Below are 25,479 nucleotides of genomic sequence, written 5' to 3'. Positions count from 1 at the left end.
CATCTAATTTAATTCAATTTTATAGTAATTAGGTTTATTTTTAAACTTTAATTCAGTGTAGAATTAAGCTAAAATTAAACTTATATTTAAATTTATGGAAACAGGAGTTTCAGCCTATACTGTTCCTTGTAGCCTTTCAGTTGTGTAATTTTTCCCTCTCTTTTCCCAATGGCAAGGATGAAACACTTGGGACCACAGTGAGGCAAATACCAGTTGCGATCTAATAATGAATCACTGTGGAAGAGTGAAAAGGTCCTGGACTCGGAGTCAGAAGATCTGAGAGGTCACCCGACTTTGCCATTAGCTGCTCTCCCTGCACTGAGCAGATTACCGACTTATGCGCCCTGACTGGTCTGCTGACCCTCAGCCTTCCTGGGGTGAGGTCAGCAGCGCCCCAGCAAGGGTCAGCCATGCTTGCCAACTCAGGGGAGCTCTTTATTTATCCATCACCCAGCACCATTTATTCATCCATCTAACACTTATCATTGTTTAGTTTGTTCCTGGAACTGTGCTGAGTGATTGGTTAGGAATAAAAGGCAGAGAGTAAGGAAGAAAGACAGATATAAAAACAAGCAAGGTTCAGTGTGTGATAAATGCTGTAATGGAAATAAACAAAAGGTACAATGAGCCCAGAGAAAGGGAGATAGGGTCAGGATAGACTTTCTGAAGGCAGTGATACCTGGTCCAGCTTTGAAGGACAGCTCAGAATTGACTCTGCCCATGTGTTGTAGGCAGAAAAGAAGGTTCAAAGGTCCAGAGCTAGCACTTGTGGCTGGAGTGTGATCTCCCTGGGGCATGAAGAGGGCAAGAGATGTGACGGGAAGCCGACCAGATCACAGGGTGTTCTCCTCACAGTCCAAAGGACAATGCTCCGAGATAAATGAACACACTTGTATGACCTGACCATTCCTGCTGTCAGGTTTCTTTTCTTTTTCGCAGGAGCATGCTTGGAGTGAGGCTTGTTCATGGCACACTGTTCTGCCCCTATGGGTTTATTGGAGGGAATAAACTACAAGTTTCTTTTTCTCCAGGATCATCCTGGCAGCTGTGAGTCTTTCACATTTGGCAAAGTTTATTTTGTCCCACTAAACATTTGAAATGTGCAGTTTATTTCCAGATCTAAGTATTGCAACATGGGGATTAAGAGGAAACATGCTGTGGGAAATTATAGTTTGGAGAGTTAGGTTAATAATTTAAACTTCAAGGTACATGTGCCTTGTCTACCCTCTATGTTTGCCTGAGTGTGTGTCTGTTACCAACAGAGACTGGAGCCCCTGGAAGCAGGAGCTGGGTCTTTAGCCATTTCTTTACTCCACAAGAGTCTCTCCTCATTGTAGAGTTTCTTCTTTGTGCCAGGTGCTGGGGATACAGAGGCAAGGATGTATTCCTAGCCTCTAAGAGCTCTAGGTGATAAGTGAATATTACCATTATTCCTCTGTGGATCTCCCCCACTGCCTTATAATAATCACAGCTAGTGTCAGAACATTTGCTGTGTGCCAAGCGCTTTCTCTATTATCTCACTTAATACTCTCCACAATCCTACAGTTATCCCCATTTTGCCATTGAGGAAAGTGAGGCACAGAGAGATTGCACAGTTTAGAAAGTGATGAAACCAGATGTACACCAGGCAGTCCTTCCTAGACAGATAATCCCTACACAGAGATTATAGGAAGTATTCCATAACTTTCTGTTAAAAGAAATTACCCACCATAGTTGTTCTTTTATCACCACTCAAAAGTACATAGAGAAAAAAAAAAAAAAAAGTACATAGAGCAAATACAATTGTCTTTTTACAGATAAATTTAACTGAAACTCACAGGATCATATAACGACTCAGTGTAGAAATCAGAATCCCAGAAAAGTCTTCAGTCTTTCAAACAGAGAATTATGCCTACTTCTGAAACATAGTATCCCCTCTGGGGTTGTAAAAATCACCTTGGGTGTGATGAAGAAACTGAATGAAATGACCCTTGAAGATGGATTTGATTTTCAGAAATAGCCCAAATAATTTGAGCCAAGCCAGGTGAAGAAATTGGTTAATGAGGTTGGATAATGCTATTTCAGTCATGTAACTGGCTGCGCATTCACTATCTGAACTAATGTCGTCGGTTCGATTATGCCGTACGGCAACAACAGAAAACTTCTCTTCCTTTTCTGTTACTTGCTTTCCTCACCTAAGCAACATAGAGAGTAGCCATAATCCATCTACCACAGTGAAAAGCCACCAAAGTTTATAAGGTCACATCTGTAAAAAGTTCCCACGAGTAAGCCACTGTGCAAATAGGGGAGACTATTATTATTATTATTATTATTACTGCTGGCTGATACAGAAACACTTATTCATCACTTGTGGACTTCTTGGCAGATCTTTCCATTTGCCCTCATCTAGGCCCATACAGATACACATGGAAGCCAACTCCTAGAACTTCCACTTCAATTACCCTTGGCTGGTTTTGTTTTGTTAAACATGGAGGTGAGAGAGGGAGAGAGCAAGAGCAAGAGAGAGAGAGAGAGAGAGAGAGATGAAGGCACGTAAATGAACCTGATTTTTTAAAATCTGTTACAATAAAAAGCTTTTAATGAAAATGGGACTTTAAGCTGAACTCATCCATAATAGATTTCCACGAGGTTTTAAAACCAAAAGGCTCAGGTCTGCTGGAGAACACAGACATAGAAGCAGTTAGAATCAGCAGCAGATCAATGTTTTGTGGGCCTAACGCTTATACAAATTTAGGGTCTTCTTTAAGAAAAATTATGAATAAAAAATTAGGCATGAAAGGTAGTATTTATTTAGAAAGAGAAAAGATATCAAGTTATTAGTTTGGAAATAGCTGACAAATTCCATCAATACCTCCAAATCCAGAAAACTAATGTAACACTCATAAATCAACTGCCTTACATACTCTCTGCTATTTTCTTATTTTTAACTGATACTTGTTGATCTCTTCATATCGCAAGAATTTTTTAATATTTTCAATAAGAGATAATTTAGTCTTTTCTCTAGAAAAAGCTTAAGTTTTATCGATAGGTTAGACATTTTCTTTCAGATTCAAACCTATTCTTGATAATGTCATGCTAAGATGTACTATGTGACATACAGAGACAATGGCTGCTTTTAGTATTACCTTGGGTTTGTGCCCCATAAACAAGGGATTCTGATAAACTGTGCAATAAGCATAAAGTTTGGTATACTTATATCAGCTGCGTCATCAAGTATCAAGTCCTAATAGGAGAGAATTTCTGCTGTGACTTGGCATTAGTGAGAACAGAATCCATACAATTTACACGTGTAGTGATGGGAAGAATTTGCCAGAGATCACCTTCTGGCTCTGTACATTTCCATCTTTGTTTCTCTTCCATTCCTTTCATACTTCTGATGCATGGCCCTTGTCAGACATGTTTAGACGATGGTACCATCTCCGGCCCTGCACTTCTGTGTCACCAAGCAAGGTGAATTTGCTTATTGGAGTATTCCTGGAAGCCAGGACAACCAGCAAGAACTTATATGCACATAGAAATGATGGCAAATCACATAAATACATTCCACTAATCTCAAGTTAAATGTATCTCCAAACAACTTCCCCTTAGCTCACAGTGCCAAAAATGCCCCTGGCTACCTGACTGGAGAGGAATGTGACAGAGGGAAAATTGGAATGGAAAGAGAGAGCAATTATAATTGTAGTTAAAATATTATCTGAAAAGTTGACAGAAATGTACGACTACATGAACATCTTGCTAGGGACATTCCCAGGGCCTTGGAAGGGGCCCAAATAAATGAGGGTAGAAGCTTAAGCTTCTTTGGTTTTACAATAAACACTCCCTTGATGGCAACACATTCTGGAAAGTGGTTAACATGGAATATGGTACTGACAAATAAGAAAAGGCTGCTAGTTCTGAGGGTGGAAGTAAGGGGGCAAAGGGGAGTCTCCTTTGATGTTATACTAGACCTGTCAGGAGGTGCATCTGGAAAGATGAATAGGAATTTTCAGACATCCTGCACATACAAAAGCCTGATGACATGATCAAACATGTGTATTGAGAGAATACTGAGTGCTTTGTATTAGTAGACTGTGGGAAAGTGCCTGGCACAGTTTGGGAAAGAGACTGTAGGTCCCTTCTCTCCTGGCAGTGTTAGCACTGGAGAGTGCTATGCTCTCCTTCTTGGAAAATTCTAACTCTCCTATCAAAGAGGCCTATTCATCTGTACGTCACCTCCTATTCTAACCTCCACAGCCCTGCCTCACAACACCCTGGTAGCCCCAAGGCTTGGCAGAGTTCACTGGTCCTGCCACCCTGACCTCACCCACTAAGAACAGATTTAGTCCATTCACTGAAATACCTGCCTTGTGCTCAGGACACTATTATCTTTCCCCTTAACACAGTCTTACTTTCTTTGATTGCTACCCCCTCATCCCTGCTCCCGGAGAAGGAAGCCCATTTCCTAGAACTCAGCCTCCCTTCAGCTTCTAAATATCACTCTTAACCCTACAATTCCTATGAACACAAGCTGAGGCCATGGGCTTACCTAGTAAAAATGGGTCAAGATATGATGTCTACTATGTTCCTGTTCTTCAGGTACCAAATAGTGCTTCTATCCTTTCCCTAAAAGCAGAAGTGGGATTGGCTAAGAAAAAAAGCAACGCTCTTGGGAGGGTAGAGTGGAAGGGAAGAAGGGCCAGCATCTCCTCTTCTACTCACTGGTGACAACTGGATGAGTAGAGGAGTAGAAGCAGAATCTTTGGAGCCACTAAGAGGAGGCATAGTGAATGTGATTCAAGGCTGTCTTGGACCTGCCAAGGTCACTGTCCACTGCAGCCTGGAGTGGTCCCCAAACCATAGCACGGCTAGTATGAGTAGGCCTGGGCTGGTCCCTCCCTGGTTTCACATTCCAGCTTGGTACTGCCCCATATTTGCCCTCTTTGGTTGTCATCTTGGACCTTGTTTGTGCCTCCCAAAGCCCATGGCACCCCATTCAACACATTAGCTCCACTGGGCAACTTCCATCTTTCCCTAAAACTGAAATAGACTGATACTCTAAAAAGAAATATTTTGGAGAAACAAATTTATTAAAAGCAATAGCTCTAATGGTAATTTGCATAGTAAATCTCCAAAAACTAATTTTAAAAAATACCTGATTTTTATTTGCCGAATGACTAATTTATGGAACTATTAATTCTCCAGAGCCTTTTCCAGTCTGTTTATAAAGCTTAAAGCAATTCATGTTTTTCAAGGCTGTCCAGTGTTCTGTATTTTGGGAAGTGATGACTTGTGAACTTTGAATGTTGAGGTACTGTGCGCTTTATGAGTGCCAGAGATTTTCAAATGAGGATCATCTCAGTGGAGGCCAGGAAAGTACTCAATAGTTTCTACAACCTCTTAAAAAACCTCAATAAGAAGGAAACTTTTTTAATATGCGAAAGGCTGATAAAACCTGAAATGTTAAAAGCATTCCCTTTTAAATTAGGAACAAAATGAGAATGCCTGGAATTACTATTTATAGTCAACATTATAATGGAGTTCCTTGCTTGTATAATAAAATAAAAAAGATTTAAAAGGACAAAGTTCCGAAAGGTAAAAAACGTTTTAAATTTCAAATAATATTATTGTCTACAAAAAACTCAGTCTACAGATTATTAAAATTAATAAGAAAATTTAGTAAGAATGTGGAATATAAGATCAATTTAGAAATTTAATTACATTTCTGTACAACATCAACAAAATAAAATTTAAAATATATTTCCAAAAGCAACAAAGTTGTAAAGTACCTAGGAATAAATCTAACAAATGATGTGTAAGATCTTTGTGTAGAATAATCTAAACTTTATCAAAGGATATTAAAGAAGACCTAAATAAATGGAGGCCACACCATGTGCATGAATAGGTATATTTCACACCATAAAATGTCAAATTTCCTCAAATTGAGCAATAGATTTGATGCAATTTCAACTTTTAAAAAAAGTTTTTATGTGACAAGCCAAATTCTAAAATTCTAAAATTTAAATGGTAGAGCAAAGGGTCAAAAGTAGACAATCACTTCTGAAGTGGGTAAGAAGTCTTGTCTCATCAGATAACAAAACTTTTATTATAAGGTGATAGTAATGAAGACAGTGATACATGACAGAGCTGGCATTGCAGATTAATGGGGAAAGGAAAGACTATTCAATAAATAATGTGGGAGAATTCATTATCCATATAAAAGATTAGATGAGGCCCTAATTTACACCAGAAACAAAAATAAATTCCAAATACAGAAGGGACCCTAGTTTTAAAAGAAAACATACTTTTAGAAGAAAATACATAAGAAAATTCTTATAACCTCAGAGTGGGGAAGGAATTCTTAAGTCACAGAAAGCGCAAATCATTAAGAAAACAAGATATCACCTCACACCAGTCAGAATGGCTATTATCAAAAAGACAACAAAGAACTAGTATTGGTGAGGGTGTGGAGAAAAGGGAACCCTCATGCACTGTTAGTGGGAATGTAAATTGGTGCAGCCACTGTGGAGAACAGTATGGAGTTACTTAAAAAACTTAAAAAAACTACCATATGATTCAGTATTTCCACTCTTGGGTATTTATACAAAGAAAACAAAAACACTAATTTGAAAAGATGTATGCACCACAATGTTCATAGCAGCATTATTTACAATAGTCACGATATGGAAGCAACCTAAATGTCCATCAACGGATAAATGGATAAAGAAGGTGTTTTATATATATATATATGTATACACACAACATTAACATAAGATTTACAGAAAAACACAAATGAAGCTTTTGGCCAACCCTATATATATATATATACACACACACATACACACACACACACACACACACACACACAATGGAATATTATTCATATACCATAAAAATATTGAAATTTTGTCATTTTTGACAACATGGATGGACCTGGAGGATATTATGCTTAGTGAAGTAAGTCGAATAAATCAGAGAAAGACAAACACTGTATGATTTCACCCATATGTAGAATCTAAAAAATAAAACAAATGAACAAATATAACAAAACAGATACAGATGCACAGATACAGAGTACAAACTAGTGATTACCAGAGGGGAGAGTGGTAGGGGCAGGGGAAAAATAGGTGAAGGAGATTAAAAAGTACAAATTACTAGGTGTAAAATAAGTTACAAGGATATAATGTATAGCACAGGGAATATAGTCAATATTTTATAGTAACTTTGTATGGAGTACAATGTATAAAAATATCAAATTACTATGTTGTACACCTGAAAATAACATAATGTTGTAAGTCAACTATACTTCAATGAAAAATAAAAGTAAACAAACTGATAAACTGAAAGTAAGAACTCAGACATAATGGAGAGCATGAACAGACAAGTCATATGCTGAAATAAAACATTTGCAGCACACATAGCTAACAAAAGATCAGTATCTGGAGTATTTCAAAAACTATCTACAAATAAGGAAAAGATAGTACCCTCTCTCCCCCCCTCTGCTTCCCCAGCGGTTCATAAATCCATGAGCAGGAATTTAACAGAAGAGGAAACGAAAATGACTAATAAACATGTTGAAAAGATGCTCCTTTTGTCTTAATAAGGGACATGCACATTGAAACCATTTACACTGAGATGCCATTTCATACATTCCAGTTTAGAAAGAATTAAAAAGTCAAACAATGGCAATGTTGTTGAGGAAGCGGAATAAAGCTGGTAATAGCATAAATGACACAGAACTTTGGAACAGAATTTGACATAATGAATAAAGTTAATCATGTCCATATTATAGCCCCGCAGTTCCTCTCCTAGGTATATATACCTTACAGACACTCTTGTACAAGCACACTGGAGACATGGGCAAGATGGAGCATTGCTTGAATGAGCAACAAACTGGAAATAACCTACAGAGAGGCCAGAATACCCTTCTAAAGGGGATGCCACATCATGATACTCCCCTACTCTAAACCCTCCAGTGATTTCCCACCAAGATTAGAACAGAATTCTAAACCCCTTCATCCTCTACTTGTCTCTCTGATTTCATCAGGTGCCACCCCGCTGGGGTTCCTCAGGACTCAGCTCATTCCCCTCTTCAGGGCAACTTGCTCCTTCCCAATCATTTCATGCTTGGCTCTTTTTTCATCCTCGAAGTCAGCCTAAATATCACGTCCTTGGAGAGTCCCTGACTTGCCACTCAATCTAAATTAGTTTTTCCCACCTTATTCTCCATCTCTGCCCTGTAATTTTTTCCTATAAAAATATACATTAATATTTTGAATTACGTATGCATATGTGCATTCATTCATAATTTTTTTTGCCTGTCTTTGACATTAAACTAATAACTTCCATAAGCACAGGGACTACATCTATCTCACTTATGATTATATTTGCTGTGCCTTCCACATAGCCTGGCATATAATAGTTATTCAACAAATCTTTGTTGAATTGAATGGTTGAATAAAAAGACTGCATAAATTGTATCTGTGCCTGTCTGAGTGGTTTGCTGATCTGAGGGTACATATGATTTGCTGTAGTTCATGGGAAGGATAATGGGATGCCACAACAGCCACATAAATTCTTAATGTTAAGGTAAAGGGAAGTGTTGATCTTTTTTTGTTTGTTTTTTTTAAATTGAAGTATAGCTGATTTACAATGTTGTGTTAGTTTCAGGTGTACAGCAAAGTGAATCAGTTATATGTGTATATATACATATGTATATATATAAATTCTTTTTCAGATTCTTTTCCCTTATAGGTTATAACAAGACATTGAGTGTAGTTCCCTGTGCTATATAGTAGGCCCTTGTTGGTTTCTGTCTTTTTTCTTTTTCCTTTCTTTTTTTTTTCACGGGTTCTAGGCACGCGGGCTTCCGTAGTTCTGGCTCGCGGGCTCTGGAGCACAGGCTCAGTAGTTGTGGCGCACGGGCTTCGTTGCTCCGCGGCATGTGGGATCTTCCCAGACCAGGGCTCGAACCTGTGTCCCCTGCATTGGCAGGCAGATTCTTAACCACTGCGCCCCCAGGGAAGTCCTATGCATTTTAATTTGATTTTATTTTTCCTGGTTAGAGCTTGAGTTCCAAGAAGAGTTTGCGTTACGGTCAATGTAAGAGGAGGATTAGGCAGACGAAGCAATTAAAGCAGCACTCAAAGTTCAGCAAAATATGGAAATAATGCAAAGTTTTATATTTTCAATCACTGGAATTGTGCTCTTGCTCAAATGACCATAATGCAAGTTATGTAGATTTATTTTAATGATAGATGGAAAAATTAAGCCAACTTAAATAGATGTTTTAAGCAACATTTTGCATAAATTCAGACTCTTGATCTCTAAAACTTCTTTTTAAATATTATTGAATTTGTTTTCCTCACTTGACAGTCTGATATGCGAATGCTATTAAATGAAGTGTGATTTCGTTATTTTGTATTTAATTTTTATAGGCTATAATTTTGAGCACTTTTTTGTGTAAATGATTTAAAATGATTAAAAAATAAATCAAATGATTGACTTTCTGGATATAATATGGAAAAGTGAAGTTCAGGTGTGGAGGCTATTCCTCTGCCTTGACTTGATTAATTTACATGGAAGTTACATTAAAGTTTACATCAGATGGAAAGTAAATTTTAAGTGGTAAGCATGCTGTAAGGTACATAGAAGTAGAAATATAATGTTGTAAACATGAAACTGATGTAATGATATAGACCAATGTCACCTCCATTAAAAAAAGTTTACACCAAAGTTGGATGAGGTATAATCTATAAAAATTTGAATCATTATGTTGTATATCTGAAACTAATATAATGTTGTAAATCAACTAAACCTCAATTTTAAAAAAGTTGGATAAGGAACTTTTTCTTGTAACTGATTCCACGTGTACTTGATTTCTACATTTTATAAGTTGCTAGAGAATTATTATGAGATAAAATGAAAAAGAGTAGATAAATGAATTTTCATTAAAAATATATAATTATCAGAGTGGTGTTCATGTAGATATTAATACTTACAGCTAAAGAAGATACATTCTGAACCTAGTCAAAGCTGCTTTAAATCACTGTACAGTAAGTAGTTGGATCAGAGCATAGCCAGCACTATTTTAATATTTAATTTAGAAAGGTCCAAAGAAGAAAATTATTTTAATATTTTAATAATTACTATTTTGATAATAATACAGTAATTTTGACACCAAAGTAAGGTTTTTGGTTTAACCATTTGGCTTCACTTCCTATGACCCTGACAGTGGGTCAGGAATTGAGTAACTGCATAGCTGACCAGTTTTCTAGTATGTACTAAAAAGTACTGAAGAAGGCACTAACAATTATTGTCCCTTAATGGTGGTAAGAGTTCTATTTGCTCAGCAGATCACGTCCTTTGCTATGTACCCCCTTAAAATCCACCAGCCCAGGGGCCTGGGCTGTGCCTTCTCTTTCTCCCTGGCAGAATCCTCCCTCCGGGGATGAGGAAGGGGCTCTCCAAGCAACACCTGTTGGGTGGCTGAGGCCATCAGGGGGGCAGACGGGATGTACCCACCTGAGAAACACTGAGCCGGGGCTGTCAGGGATGCTGTTCCGGGCCTCCGCACCCACCTTGCTTGGGCTGCCTGGAATCTCAGACCGGAACACTGTGTCATTGGATGATGACAGCCTTTTCTTCACCATTGTGGACTTGTCAATCGCCAAGTCAAGAAATAAACTCAAGCGCTCATTTTTCAACCTCCCCAGTAATGTGAAAATCTCTGCGTTTCTGCCTCTCTCAGTTCCTGCATTGCAGGAAGCTACTTCTTCACATGACTCCTAATCTAGCTGAGGCAATTTTTTTTTTTTTGAAGTCAGTTAATGAGTAACATGTAAGTATGACAAGAGTAGTTTTCATCCTACCCATTTGCTCTGAAGGAGAAATAAACGTGTTTGGCAAACTCAGCTTTCAGTTTACTAATAGGAACACCATATAACTCTGGATTTAGGCAGAAAAGTCTATGGAAAAGGAAAAACTTAAGACAATGAGATGCACAGCCAGGCAAGCTCTAAACATTAAAAGCAGGGGTGCTTTCTTTAACCCCCTGAGCCTGATCAACAGGGCAAGGAATGTGGATGTGCTTTATGCCTTTACCATACAGGAAATAATCAGCCCACGTTTGGTAAGACACATAGGAGCCTTAAGGCTGTGCTGCTTGGTCTTTGGGACCAGAAGAGTTCTCGAGTTCTTATGGAAGTGATATGTACAAAGTTCGGGGAGCCTCAACATTCAGGTTGTGTATTTTGCTGGTTATAGGAGGCTGAGCCCTCTACCAAACTGGTGATGACAACAAAGACAAACAAATAAAAAAAACACTAGGAGGCAAGGGCTCAGGCTCCATCCATTGCTTCTGGCTGTCTAACCACAGGTGATCCCAGCCCTGCTGAGGGTGGTATCAGCCATGCATCTCTCAGGAGATTAGAATGAAATCATATAGCAGAATATTCTATGTATTATCATTATTGTTATTTATAACCCTACTAAAAGCAGGAAGGAAAATAAATTTCCTATGTGATGATCTTCAACTTCTTCAATCACTTAATGTTTATTCACAAGAAAAACATCAGTTTTTCACCAGTGTTACTAGTGGCAGGGAAGGATTTGGTCCAATGTAGCTATGTTTTCTCTTCTCTTCCCTTTGTGATTAGTCAGTGACATTGGAGAACAACGGGCTTAAGTGAAGTACACAGATTCTGATAGTGGAAGAGAGCAAAGTTTCCTGGGAAATCAAACCTTTAGCCTTGCTCTTGTTAGCACTTTGCTCTAACCAGCTGATAACCAGCCAGGGGCAGGTTTGTGTTGTTCCGTGTGTAGTACTGACTCTAAGCACACTTTTGAAATTAGATAAAGTGTATGTTTCAGTGGGATTTTACTGATGCCTAATAAGGTGACCGGTTTATCCCAGTTTGTCCAGGATATTCTTAATTTTAGCACTGAATGCCCCACATTCTAGGAACCTCTTAGGGTTGGGCCAGTCAAGGCAGGTGGTCACCCTGGTTCCAAGTGTTGTCTTGCTGCAGTTGTGATGGTGCATTGCACCCAGCCTCCCTCCTTATCCTTTTCTGATAGTGCAGTATACGTATTTTTCTTTTTCCCCTTATATTTCCCCTTATGTTCCCCTTTTGTGTTGTAATTTTATGTTGGAAAGATATTAGATAAGCTAAATTATACTAAAGTGTATTAATCAAACCCATTACAACCTAGAGATGATCATACCAAGCGAAGTAAGTCAGACAGAGGAAGACAAATATCATATGATATCACTTATATGTGGAATCTAAAAAAAATGATACAAATGAATTTATTTACAAAACAAAGAGACAGACATAGAAAACAAGCTTATGGTTACCAATGGGAAAAGGTAGGGGAAGGATAAATTTAGAATTTGAGATTAACAGATATACATTACTATATATAAAATAGGTAAGCAACCAGGACCTACTGTATAGCACAGGGAACTATATTCAATATCTTGTAATAACCTATAATGGAAGAGTATATCTATCTATCTATCTATGTCATGTATCATCCATCTATCTACAAAACTGAATCACTTTGCTGTACGCTCAAAACTAACACAACGGGCTTCCCTGGTGGCACAGTGGTTAGGAGTCCGCCTGCCAATGCAGGGGACACGGGTTCAAGCCCTGGTCCGGGAAGATCCCACATGCCACGGAGCAACTGGGCCTGTGTGCCACAGCTACTGACCCTGTGCTCTAGAGCTCGCGAGCCACAACTACTGAGCCTGCATGCCACAACTATTGAAACCCACATGCCTAGAGCCCGTGCTCTGCAACAAGAGAAGCCACCACAATGAGGGGCCTGTGCACCACAACGAAGAGTAGCCCCCGATCGCTGCAACTAGAGAAAGCCCGTGCACAGCAACAAAGACCCAACACAGCCATAAATAAATAAATAAATGAATAAAATATTTAAAAAACCCCAAAAAACTAACACAACATTGTAAATCAGCTATACTTCAATCAAAAAAAAAATCAAACCCATCACCATACCTCATATAATAGCAACAACCTATAAGGTAGTTTCTGCTCCTTATAAACAAAAAAGTCTAATCAGTACAGATATTATAACTAATGAAACATGTTACTGTTTCCCAGGCAGGTTTGGATTTAACTGGGGGCAATGCTTAACTCAGGAAAAAATGTCTCTGAAGGAGGAAATCCCAGGGTCAGCATCCAGTCTTTGGACATATTTTTCAATAAAGGAGCTTTCTTTTCAATAATATTTTATCAGTAAGGCTCCATGCTAACTGCAGTGAGTGATACAAAAATATTTTAAGAAATGGGTCCTGGACTTCCCTGGTGGCGCAGTGGTTCAGAATCTGCCTGCCAATGCAGGGGACACGGGTTCGAGCCTTGGTCCGAGAAGATCCCACATGCCGCGGAGCAGCTAAGCCTGTGCGCCACAACAACTGAGCCTGTGCTCTAGAGCCCGCGAGCCACAACTACTGAAGCCCACGCACCACAGCTACTGAAGGCCGCGTGCCTAGAGCCCGTGCTCTGCAACAAGAGAAGCCACTGCAGTGAGAAGCCCGCGCACCGCAACCAAGAGTAGCCCCCGCTTGCCACAACTAGAGAAAGCCCGCGCGCAGCAACAAAGACCCAGCGCAGCCAAAAATAAACAAATAAATAAATAAATTAAAAAAAAAAAAAAAGAAATAGGTCCTTTCTCCAATAATGGAGCTAGGAAGAGAAAATATATGGAATTGAAAAGTTAATTAACAATAAAAGAGGGAAGAAGGCAGTAAATCAGGCTAATATTTCTTGAATCTTTGTACTACCTAATATCTTTTGAGTCTATGTGGCATCTCTGCTAGATAATTTCATAATCACATCTCATTTAATCCTTGCCAAAACCACAGTTTTACAGATGATGAAAATATATCTTAAAAAGTTTAAGCAGTTTGGCCATAATTAAGTGGTCATAAGAATGTGGTCTTGACAGAATTGATTGATTCATTCAAGAAAAGTTTATTAGGTGTTTATATTTAAAAGGAGGCAAGGTCATTTGAGACTGGGATGATTTAGAAAAGCCTAGTGGAAAAGGTGGAGTTTGAGTTGAGCTCTGAAGAATGAGGAGAAGCTGGAAAGGCGGAAAGGGAAGGGAGCAGGGCTTGTGAGCAAATGAACAGGCGTGGACCAAGCGTGGACCAGGCGTGTACGTGAGAGTGGAGAGTTTGTGCTGGAGCGGTAAGGGAAGAGCTTTGAACATTTAGATGGAGGCTGAATTATGAAGGGCCCTGAATGCCAGTGGGCAGTTTAAGCTTTATCTTGTAGGTACTGGGAATAAAATGAGGAAAGACTAAGTTGATGGCCATGTGCATGATGCTTTAGAAGCAGAAGGGGATGAGTGGACTCACTACTGCAATCACCTGGTGATACAGTTGTTTCATTTAGGCAGCAACTACCGGTCTATGGGAGGTAGCTTCGAAGTATTGGAAACAGTATTGACTGAACTCTCATGTAAGATGTTGAGTTCATTCCTTATCATAAGAAATTGTGCCAGAGATGAGATTTCCTGAAACTCCAGAGCATGGGTCACAAACTCAAATGCCTTCAAGAGCCAGAAGGTAAGGACAACCGTGAGGCGGGAGGGAGGCATAGAAGTCAGCAGAAAGTGGTAGAAAAAGAGGAGCGCTCATGCCTTCTCTAGAGCTTGTCAGTGTTAAACTACAGATGCTGATGGGAGGGTCTGAAGGCAGGTGTGGCTTTTCCACTGAATTTCACTTCGTGATATGAGATGCCCATGAGGAATCTTAAAAAATTTGCTAGTAGTTACATCTGGACTTTATGTTCAAACAGGAATAAGGTTCTGATGGCACATGGCCACTGAAAGAAAATGTGACTGATTGCTTTATTTAAACGGATGGCAGTTGACTGCTGTGCATCAGTCTACACTTGCAGGCACAGAGCTGCCATTGTTTGACCCCTTTGACTGTTTAGATGTGGTCTCTGCTCAAGGCACTTCTAGCCTTTGCCACAGCTTTCATTTTTATGTGTGAAAATTAAAACAAAGACCAGGTGATCAAAGAGAAATAACTGGAGTAAGACATTTTTGTAAATATAGCTATAAAAGGAGTAGAGACACTGGCAAAAAAATGAATAATCTATGATAACAACCAGAATACAATGAAAATAAAGGTAGCAGAGACCTTTTATAGCCTTCCATGGAAAGGGAGATTAATAAGCAAGACCAAACAAGACAAAAACTGACAACTAGCAGGCAGTTTTAAGTAAGACCAGCAATGATGGAAACACCTCATTTTTCTGATGCTCTCCAATAAGTCACAGTGCTATGTCTTTATAAACAGAGACTGTAGAAGAGTCTGACATAGAAAAGAGAACAATCAATGTGGGCTCTCCCACATGGTGAGTTCAGTTAACATCTCTGGACTTTTTTCTCTTCTACTACGTGAAGAGATAGTAGGCTAGATCTGGCCTGCTGACATGTTCTATTTGGCCTCTACCATGTTTTGTAAGTAGAAATTTCCTATACATTTCATAGAAAACATGGTTATCTGGCCTTGCCTGGAAAATCAGACCTGACAAGAGTATGGCAATAGTTGGCTGGTACTAAGCTGTGATGGGGCTGACCTCTGCAGTTTGCCTCAGTCTCCAGCCTTCCTCAGTGCCTCACTCTGCTTGCTTTGTTTCACTTACTCTCATAACCTGCATTTGAGTTTGAAAGCCCCAGCCTAGATGATGTTGAAAGTCTTCTCTAGTTCTAGTTTCCTCTCCTTAAACCCGGCTCATTAAAGTTTTCCTGTAAGATTTTTTTCTTACTTCAATGAAACAAGGTCCATAGTTCCAAGGATTTCATCTTATGCAATGATGATAATCTTTGGTTATGAGAAATGGAATATTTCCTGCCATATCAGTAAGCAAAGGATGTCACAGTCATCAGCGATTGCAGCCACCACCGATGGTGAGCTGGTGAGCCCTGAGGGAACTCAGGAAGGAAAGAATACCTGCCATCTAGCAGCCATCAGACTGCAGCCACTCCCTATGGTGAGCCCTGAGGAAATTCAGGATGTGAAAACACTGGATACTGGCCCCAGATAGCTGAGGTGCATATCAAAGGAATGATTTCAGTGTGCCCAGACTCTAGCACCTTCCCATACACAGAAAAGTGCTAAATTCCTTAACTTGGAATGTCTGGTTTTCTTTAATTTACAATAATCTTCTGATGTTCAGACTTCCTGCCTTTTGTTGCAAAACTTCTATATAACCTAGCTCCTCCCTTTGCCTCCTTGGAACAGTTCTCTCAGGGTTACTTGAGGTGCTGCCTCCCGGGCTTGAAGTCCTAAAAATTGCTGCCGAATAAAACTTAACTCTCAACTTTTAGGTTGCGCGTATTTTTTTTTCAGTCGACAGTTATTACATCCAACCATTCCGAAGTCCACAAATAAGGAACAAATATGCCTACTGGTGTCAGGCTAGATAGGAAGTGGAGATTCATGCCTGTATATTCTCCTCCTCCTAGAGCTGTGGGAATTGGATTTTGAGGCACAAGACCAACCTGAAACTACCAGATAAACAGAGCTTGAAAACCAGCTTTCCAAGGAATGGAATATAAATTTCCATTTATAAATAAACTAGATTTCCTCTACAATTAAGTAACATAAATATTTGTGCTTTAAGATTTATCTGATGGATTATGCTTTGTTCAGGCTAGTATTAATAAAATTAGTTTGTATACTCTACACACATACTGCTGCCATTTGAGCAAAGGAACATATGGCCTGGTGAGGTTACACGGAGATTCAGACTTCATCGTGGAATAGCCATATATGGCAAACCAGTGTTGGGTGTAATGTGAATTTACCCACATTCCTGGAGTGGGCTGTGTAATGTTGTGGTTTAGGGTGTGGGCTTGGGGGTCAGGTTGCCTGGATCGGAAGGGTGGCTCCATTATTTTCTTGCTGCGTTACTTTGGAAAGGTACTTAACCTTTCCAAGCCTCCGTAAAAATGGTAATGAAAATAGTATCATTAAAAGATTATTGTGAGAACTTGATGATAATGTAAACTTCAAGCATGAAGCCTGTGCATAGTAAGCATTCAGAAAATGCTATTGATGATGAGGAGGGAAGATTATGATTTGAGCTGGTCATATTTTCTCTAAAGCTCAGTGGATTATTATAATATAATTGAAAGATATGATTTCCTTTTTGGAATGTCACATCAGCTGTGTGTCTGCATGTGGCTTGTGGAAGACTTAACTCCAGAGGGAGGGCAAGGGTTAACAATTCGGGCCCATGGAGTGTTGACATTGGTGCTAATGGCCCCACCAAGCAGCCTAGAATATTCCAGTCTAACTAATGGATGAGGTCATATCTAAAGTCCCTTCCTCTTGCTTCAAGCTCCTTTATTCTGTGGTTTCTAAGATTGGAAAGGGGTTAGTTCCTCCCCTAAAGTTGTGAGCCCTTCTCTGAGAGGATGTAGAGAGACTGACTGTGTTGCCCATGATGGAAAACTATTACTGTCTGCAGCAGTTGGTCATTTTAAAGAAAGTTTTGCTCCCGGAAAGATTAGATAGTTGATTTTGCTGTTCCAGAAAGGTGATCTTGCTGTTCCAGTAAACATGGACATATCAGACTTAAGGCAATCTTTCTTTTCATGCATTTGGTCTCTGTCATATTAGGGAAAGAAATTTGAAAACCCAAGTTCTCTGACTTGGAGCATCTGCCAACTTCCAGAGTGTAAATATTCCCACCATGGTTGATTTTAAGTTACCAATGTGATGCCACTGAACATGGCTTTAGGAAGAGGTGCTGACCACTAGCTCTTGTGAGCCAGTACAAGCTGACTCCCTCACTCCACAGTAAACATTTAAATGTTCCAACTTCAGTGCATGGTAAATGTATGAATATGGCCCCAGAGTTACCATATTTATTTATTTATTTATGGCTGTGTTGGGTCTTCGTTTCTGTGCGAGGGCTTTCTCTAGTTGTGGCAAGCGGGGGCCACTCTTCATCGCGGCGCGCGGGCCCCTCACTGTCACGGCCTCTCTTGTTGCGGAGCACAGGCTCCAGATGCGCAGGCTCAGCAATTGTGGCTCACGGGCCTAGTTGCTCCGCGGCATGTGGGATCTTCCCAGACCAGGGCTCGAACCCGTGTCCCCTGCATTGGCAGGCAGATTCTCAACCACTGCGCCACCAGGGAAGCCCCGAGTTACCATATTTAAAAAACTGTGCCCTTTGATTTAAATAGCATTATCATCTGACAAATTGCATAGGAGTTATAGCATATTCTGTCTTGTTTGATTTTACACAAATTGGTAATAATTTCCAGAGAGATATTTATGAACAGCATACGATTTTTTAATGCCCCCATAAGGGATTTTTTGGTATTATTTTTAGTGCGGTTAAATAATGTGGTTAATGTGGTTCGTAATGTTGTACCATAAGGTTTTAAAAACATACTTTTTTGGTTTATAAGACAAAATACACAAAATATAAGGAAGAAAATTTAAAAATCATCTGTAATCCTCAGTTCCCAGAGATAATCACAATGAATATTTCATCATCATCAAAATTATGTTTTACTCTAAAGGACTGTCAAATTGTTTGGTAATCCTGGAAATACCTCCAACATTTACTAAACGGATTTTTATTACTTTTAAGGGGACTTTTGCATTCAAAGTGAGGAACAGACACACCTTCTCAGTTCCCTCCCCACAGCTGGAGCACCAGGGGCTAGAGGAGTTGACAGAGGGCCAGAAAAGACATGTTTGGAGAAGTCCATGAAACAGATTTGAGCAAGATTTGTTTGGGAGTAAACATAACACTGGCCAAAATGTTTCTGAGATTAGTCTAGAAACTAGATGGTAGATAATGAGATTCTGAAAGAAATAGGGACCTAAAGATATTTCATGTTATAGATGTATCGTTTGTGTTCAGAAGGGTCAGATGACCCACCCAAGGTCACGTGAAAAATTAGTGGCAGAGCTGGGGCTGCCCTCCTGGCTCTCTCTTCACTCCTGGCCTGGTAATCTGGCTCCTGTTCACACCGTGCGGCTCTGTAGAATTCCTCCTCCTGTCACTCACGGGAGAATGAAAACATACCAGGGAGTCTCAGCAACAGCCCATTTGTGTCTACTGTTGTCTTTATACGGGACAAGAGAGGAGCAGGATTGCATAATCTACAGCCTTTCATTTCCACTGCTATTGTGTGAAGTAACTTTTTCTTTTACTCTTAGGTATTAACTTTTTTAGGCTTTGCCATTAATCATAATATTTTAAAATGTCCCCAATTCTCTGAATTTTAGGGATTTTCTCCCCATATTTTGCTATTGGATTCCAGGGCTAGTACATATTTTATTTAAAAACACAGACTCTCTGTGTTTGAATTCTTACGATGCAGCTTAATAGCTTCAGTTTTCTAATCTGTAAAATGGGAAAAATAATAGTATTTGCCTAATAGGTTTGTTGGGAAAGTAAATTAGTTAGTACTAGCAAAGACTTTGAATATTGTCTGGCACATAATAAGCACTCAGTAAGTTGCTATAATTATTACCAACATTTATAATTATTTGTACCAACATTTATAATAAAATCATAGGGCCTTATATAAAGTAACTAATTATCTGTTTTTGAAGGTTTTAAAAACAGCCTCAGATATCATGTACAGAATGTAAAGTCCACCTGTTTAAAGTGTATAATTTAGTGGTTTTTAGTTTATTTACTGAGTTACACAACCACCACCATCATCTAATTTTAGAACATTTTCCGCACTCCGAAAAGAAACCTTGTACTCATTAGTAGTTACTCTCCATCCCCCCACCGCCTCCTTTCTCTGCCCTCGGCAACAGCTAATCTACTAATGTAATTGCTCTATATGAGACATTTCATATCTCAGCTATAGAGAGAGAAAGTACCTATTCTGGGTATTTTATATAAATGGGATCATACTGTATGTGATCTTTCGTGGCTGGCTTCTTTTTTTTTATTTTTTAAATTTTATTTATTTACTTTTGGCTGTGTTGGGTCTTCGCTGCTGCATACAGTCTTTCTCTAGTTGCGGCGAGCGGGGGCTACTCTTCATTGCAGTGCGCGGGCTTCTCATTGCGGTGGCTTCTCATTGCAGAGCATGTGTGGGCTCTAGGCGCACAGGCTTCAGTAGTTGCTGCATGCGGGCTCAGTAGTTGTGGCTCACGGGCTTAGTTGCTCTGCGGCATGTGGGATCTTCCCGGACCAGGGCTTGAATCTGTGTCCCGTGCATTGGCAGGTGGATTCTCAACCACTGCGCCACCAGGGAAGGCCCTGTAGCTGGCTTCTTTCACTTAGCATGTTGACAGGTTTTGTCCACATTGTAGCATGTGTCAGTAATTCATTCCATTTTATGACCAAACGGTATTTCATTGTATGGATATACCACATTGTATTTATCCATTCTTCAGGTGGAGGATATTTGGGTTGTTTCCACTTTTTGGCTTTATGAATAATGCTGCTATGGAAACTTGTGTACGAGTTTCGTGTGGCCATATATTTTCAATTATCTTGGTTGTACACCCAGGAGTAAAATTGCTATGTTTGACTGTTTGAATAACTACTAAACTGTTTTCCAAAGTGGCTGCACCATTTTAACATTCCAACCAGCAATGGATGGGGGTTCCAATACCTCCATATGCCCGACAACACTTACTATTTTTTTTTTTTTGATTATAACCATTCTAGTGGATTTGAAATGGTATCTCATTATCCTTTTGATTTGCATGTTCCTAATGACAAATGATGTTGAGCATTTTTTCTGTGCATTTATATCTCTTATTTGGAGAAGAATCTATTTAATCCTTTGCCCATTTTCAAGTTGGGTTGTCTTTTTTATTATTGAGTTGTATCCTTCATATATTCCGGATATGAGTTCCTTTCCCAATACGTGATTTGCAATACTTTCTCCCATTCTGTAGTTGTCTCTTCACTTTCTTGATGGTGTCCTTTGAAGCACAAAAGTTTTTAATTTTGATAACATCCAATTTATCAATCTTCTTTTATCATTTGTGCTTTTGGTGTTATACTTAAGAAATAATTGCCTAACCCAAGGTCTTCTAAGAGTTTCTTCTAAGAGTTTTAGCATTTACATTAGTGTAAGGTCTTTGATCCACTTTGAGTTAATTCTTTTCTTTTAAGTTAATTAATTAATTAGTCTGCGTTGGGTCTTAGTTGCAGCATGCAGGATCTTTGTTGTGGCGCATGGGCTTCACTCTGGTTGTGGCATGTAGGCTCCAGAGCACACGGGCTCCGTAGTTGTGGCGTACAGGCTTAGTTGCCCCACGGCATGTGGGATCTTCGTTCCCCAACCAGGGATCAAACCTGCATCCCATGCATTGGAAGGCATATTCTTAACCACTGGACCACCAGGGAAGTCCCTGAGTTAATTCTTGAGTGTATTATGAGGTAGTGGTCCAACTTCATTCTTTTGCACGTTGTCCTAGCACTTAACTCTTTTGCCAGTTTTCCTGACACTATTGTTGAAAATGAATTGACCATAAATGTTAGGGTTTATTTCTGGCTAACTATTTAACAATATTATTAGAAACTTATTCACAATTGGTTAATTTGATCACCACTGTTTCTTTTGAAGACATGTGTTTTTATATTTTTCATGTAGTCTACATAAGTCCAGGGCCAGGATATTTGGTATTTTCCCTTTATCCTTCTTGGTAATCCTGAAATCCTGTTTTTTAGGTGGTTGTTTATTTCACCTGTTTGTAACAGTGGTATAACAAAGAATATTAATAATGATGATTCTCTACAAAATCTTCAGGCATTTAGAAGAGCATGAACTACTATCTCTTAAATACCGGCAAAGAGAAAGAGATTCATTTACTAATATGTTTCTATTTACTGTTGATTACTTCTCTTCAATTTAGCATTCATCTTGTAATTTTTTTAAAAACAGTGACGAATAGTGAGGCTGGGCCGAATTTACTACAGCTGACCGTGATGGTACTGTCTGTGATCGTTTAGTATTAAAAATTTATTTCCTGGTATCTTTTAAGATGTGAGTCAGGATACAAGCATGCAATTTATGGAAGAAGAAATGTTCATGGCTAATAAACAAGTGAAAAATATTCTCTACTAGTTATAAAAAAATGCAGACGATGATCCAATTGGGTAACAAATTGGCAGAGTTTTTTATAAAGATCACCACATTTGTGGTGATGGTTGGTAGACTTTTTGTTTTGTTTTGTTTTGGTATTTTTAATAACTGAAAGAAGACAGACCTAAAACTGCAGCTTCTGGAAGAACCATTTGTTCTTGCCGGTCTTGTATCTCTCTTTGAACTTGACCTTGGTATCTCACTGGGCCTTGTGTTTGAGAGCAGGGTCTCTGAAGACATCCTTGTTGACAACAGTTTTGTCCAGGGGGATATCCACAGAGTACCTTGTGGGCACAAGGTGATTATAACTATAAACTTTCATAAAAGACTAGATCTTTGACCTCTTGGTGATTTTCATCTTGTTCATGGCAGCTGTCACGTTGCAGGGATAGCGGTCGATTCCAGCTACCAGAGCATGGCTCTAGGGTCGGTCTGAGGTACCATCATCAGTGTTCTTCACAATGACTTCTTTGCGTCTGGAGTAGCATCCAGCCAGGATCAGAACCACATTCTTGGGTTTCATGAACTTGTCCATTTCAGCAGCACCACTTGGGACTACAGCCAGTGGCAGGCTTCTTAACATGCGTGTGTGCAATGCTGGAAATGATTCCATAAAGGAGTCCTCATCCTCATTTTGCAGAGGAGGAGGCTGAGGCTCAGCAAGTTTCATGAAGTCATCTCACATCCCACAGCTTGTACGTCACCAAGCTGAGACTCAAACCTAGGTATAGCTACTGACCAACCCCTCCATAGCCACAGGGAGAGTTTAGCCCAGACTGGTTAGAAGTCATTGTGAGATTTCTGGTAAACCAGAGTTTGCATTCTGCCTTATGCACCTGTGAAAACTCTGCAGAGTAAGGTGTGGTTTGGTGCTTGGGCTGGGCCATCATGGGGGCTGAGGAAACAGACTGTTTCTCTGAGAAACTGTGTTCCAGTGTTTCTTATTAGGTTTTCAGGGAGGGAGGGTAAAGAGTGGAAGCGAACTTATTTGTTGTGTAATTTCTATATGCCTACCACTTTATATATAGAAATTTATTTAATCTTCCTCTAATGCTAGAAAACAGGTATATCTCTCACCATTTCGGAGATAAGGAAACCAACCTGAAGAGAAACAGTTTCTTCTCCTAGCTCACACCTTCAGTTAAACAGCAGCAGAGCTGAAATTTAAATGCAGGTGTATAGAATCCAAAGCCATATGTCTTTTCACTATTATACACAGTCTCCCCTAAAGGAAAATAGAACACATGGTTCCTAGTCTCTTCAACCTACTTACATATTATATTACGTTTTCTGCACGACTCATACAGTGTCTGCCTTCACGGTGTCTGTGTGTACCCACCGTGATGCCTTCAAACGTCTTTCTGGAGACCTTTTATTTATTGCCCCAAGTCTGAGCTGAGCCTGATCACCTTTCCATAAAAGAATCTTTTGCAGCTAGGATTCTTTGAGGGATGTTTAAGCAATTGTAGTTGGAATTGTAGAGGAATTTTCAAAAAATTCAATACCTCTCCATATACATGGTACCCTGCTAGTAGTTTTACAAACTTTAAACTAGAAAACACAGTAAAAGCCAAAAACCCAAAAGCCTAATCTACAGTGTCTGTTTACAAGGAAGTCAAAGAAGTTAACCTAAAACCTAACCTATCTTTCTAGATTAAAAGGAACTTAAAACCAAAATTTGCGGAGTTGACACAGCAAGTGTGACAGTGCAAGTACGTAATTATTCTCTTTTCCCTGAGCTGGAACATAGTGAGTGCTCCTGGACAAACTGAGTCCTAGATTGCAGCCATACTTCCAAGCCTTTTCTAGCATTGCTCATTGACTCCCTCTATTGGAGTTTTCCCTCCTCAGCTTGAACAACATGAAAAACCTCAAGCTCTGCCAGTTCTTCTTTGCAATCAACCTATAAGCAAAAGGCACTTGTGTCAGAGGTTCCTGAGCATGTGGGATCACTCTTGATTTGCTTAAGTCCTTGATGATAAACAAAGAAACTGCCCCCAGTGGGCAACCACAGATCTCCATGTGGAGCCTTTCTGTCCTTGAGCTACCCAAAAGACATTTTACATAGCAAAGAGGCAATACTCTACTCTCAACTACTTTTTCCAGGTCTGGGACCTGTCACTTACAGTTCTAGGTCTGGATCCATTGGCTTCACTGCTTTCCCCTGGAGCCTACTCTTCTAGGGCATGAGTTGTGCTTGGAATGTCTGCTGCATGCTCCTCTTTGCTGGCAGGGCCTATTCTCTTTTCCACATCTTCCAGAGGCCAGCTAATCTTCAAGAAACTCTGAGGAGTGCCAGGAAGGAACTTTGAGTTTACTCCTGATCTGGTCAATAACAACCCTTTCAGCCAAGTGGCCTGTTCTTCCCTCACAAGTGGTATATCAGAAGGTTTCTCTTTCACAGTATGGTCAGAGGGACGGATCAGCCACACCTGAGACCTACATGTGAGGGTCAGCAATTGACCACAGAGACATTCTACGTGACTGCTAAGATAATAATAACTTCTCACCTCAGGAGCTTCGTCTTATCTTGAGGCTGGTGTGGGGTTACTTTCATTGACCCCTTATTCACGGTGATCTATGTCTTACTCCAATCCTGAGGTCTTTCCTCAGTTTAGAAGACAGTGAGTATCTGCTACCTCAGAGGTTCCACCCTAATTCTCCCTAAATGGTCTTCAGTTTACGCCCAAAAGTTCACGACTGTACATTATTTAAATTAAACACGCCAAATATAACAACTTTCGTATTCATTTGAATTAAACATACCCAACATAACAAATTTGATATTATCAAAATATTGATAAAATATCAATATTTTATCACCCATGTCTCATCTGTGCTTTCTATAATCAGAATATACTTTTTTTAAAGAACATGTTTTATACTGTATTCATCATGGAAGTTGATCTTTTTTATTCTTCCTTCTTTTTAGCTGTTCCACCATGACACTAATGCAAACACTGAAGTTGCTCATTAACTAGGAGAATAATAAAATGACATTAAAAATTTTTTTTTACTCTATTTCAAACAAAAGTCTAATTGGCTGAACTCAAATGTAAATATTTTAAAATATTTAATTCATTTTAATCTAAGACCATTGCAAAACAAATTGTATGTGGGGAGAAGATTTATTTGTATAGGAAATACTAAGATGAAGATTTACATAGAGAAGAAAGAGTGCAATTAGCTTGAGTTCAAGACTAGATACTAGAACTAGAGACTTCTATGCGTGAGATTATTAAAAATGCACATAACTTTTATTCTCTATCCTCCTTTTCCTACTCTTTCAAGCAGAATGTGCTCTTCTGTCCTGTGTTAGATTGAAGGCATTGATGATCTCAATTAAATTAATGCCTTCTCTGTATCCATACT

The 25,479-nt window shown here is 39.3% G+C and overlaps 1 protein-coding gene and 1 pseudogene across 2 annotated transcripts in view; both read right to left on the bottom strand.

Annotated features, from left to right (window-relative positions):
• GRAMD2B (GRAM domain containing 2B) overlaps nt 1-10,740 on the bottom strand; it is a 105,719-nt gene extending 94,979 nt beyond the window's left edge. The window contains exon 1 of the mRNA XM_082380720.1: nt 10,501-10,740. Coding sequence (XP_082236846.1) covers nt 10,501-10,628 — 128 coding nt within the window. The 5' untranslated portion in view covers nt 10,629-10,740. The remainder of the gene's footprint in view (nt 1-10,500) is intronic.
• Nucleotides 10,741-21,204: 10,464 nt separating this feature from the next.
• Nucleotides 21,205-25,186, bottom strand: LOC309623658 (large ribosomal subunit protein eL27 pseudogene; annotated as a pseudogene). Its single transcript has one exon. The product of its transcript is annotated as a large ribosomal subunit protein eL27 pseudogene (transcript).
• Nucleotides 25,187-25,479: the final 293 nt, after the last annotated feature.

This window comes from Balaenoptera borealis, assembly GCF_965194805.1.
Source record: "Balaenoptera borealis genome assembly, chromosome: 2".
Taxonomy (NCBI): Eukaryota; Metazoa; Chordata; class Mammalia; order Artiodactyla; family Balaenopteridae; genus Balaenoptera; species Balaenoptera borealis.
This window is presented reverse-complemented; position numbering and strand designations above follow the sequence as displayed.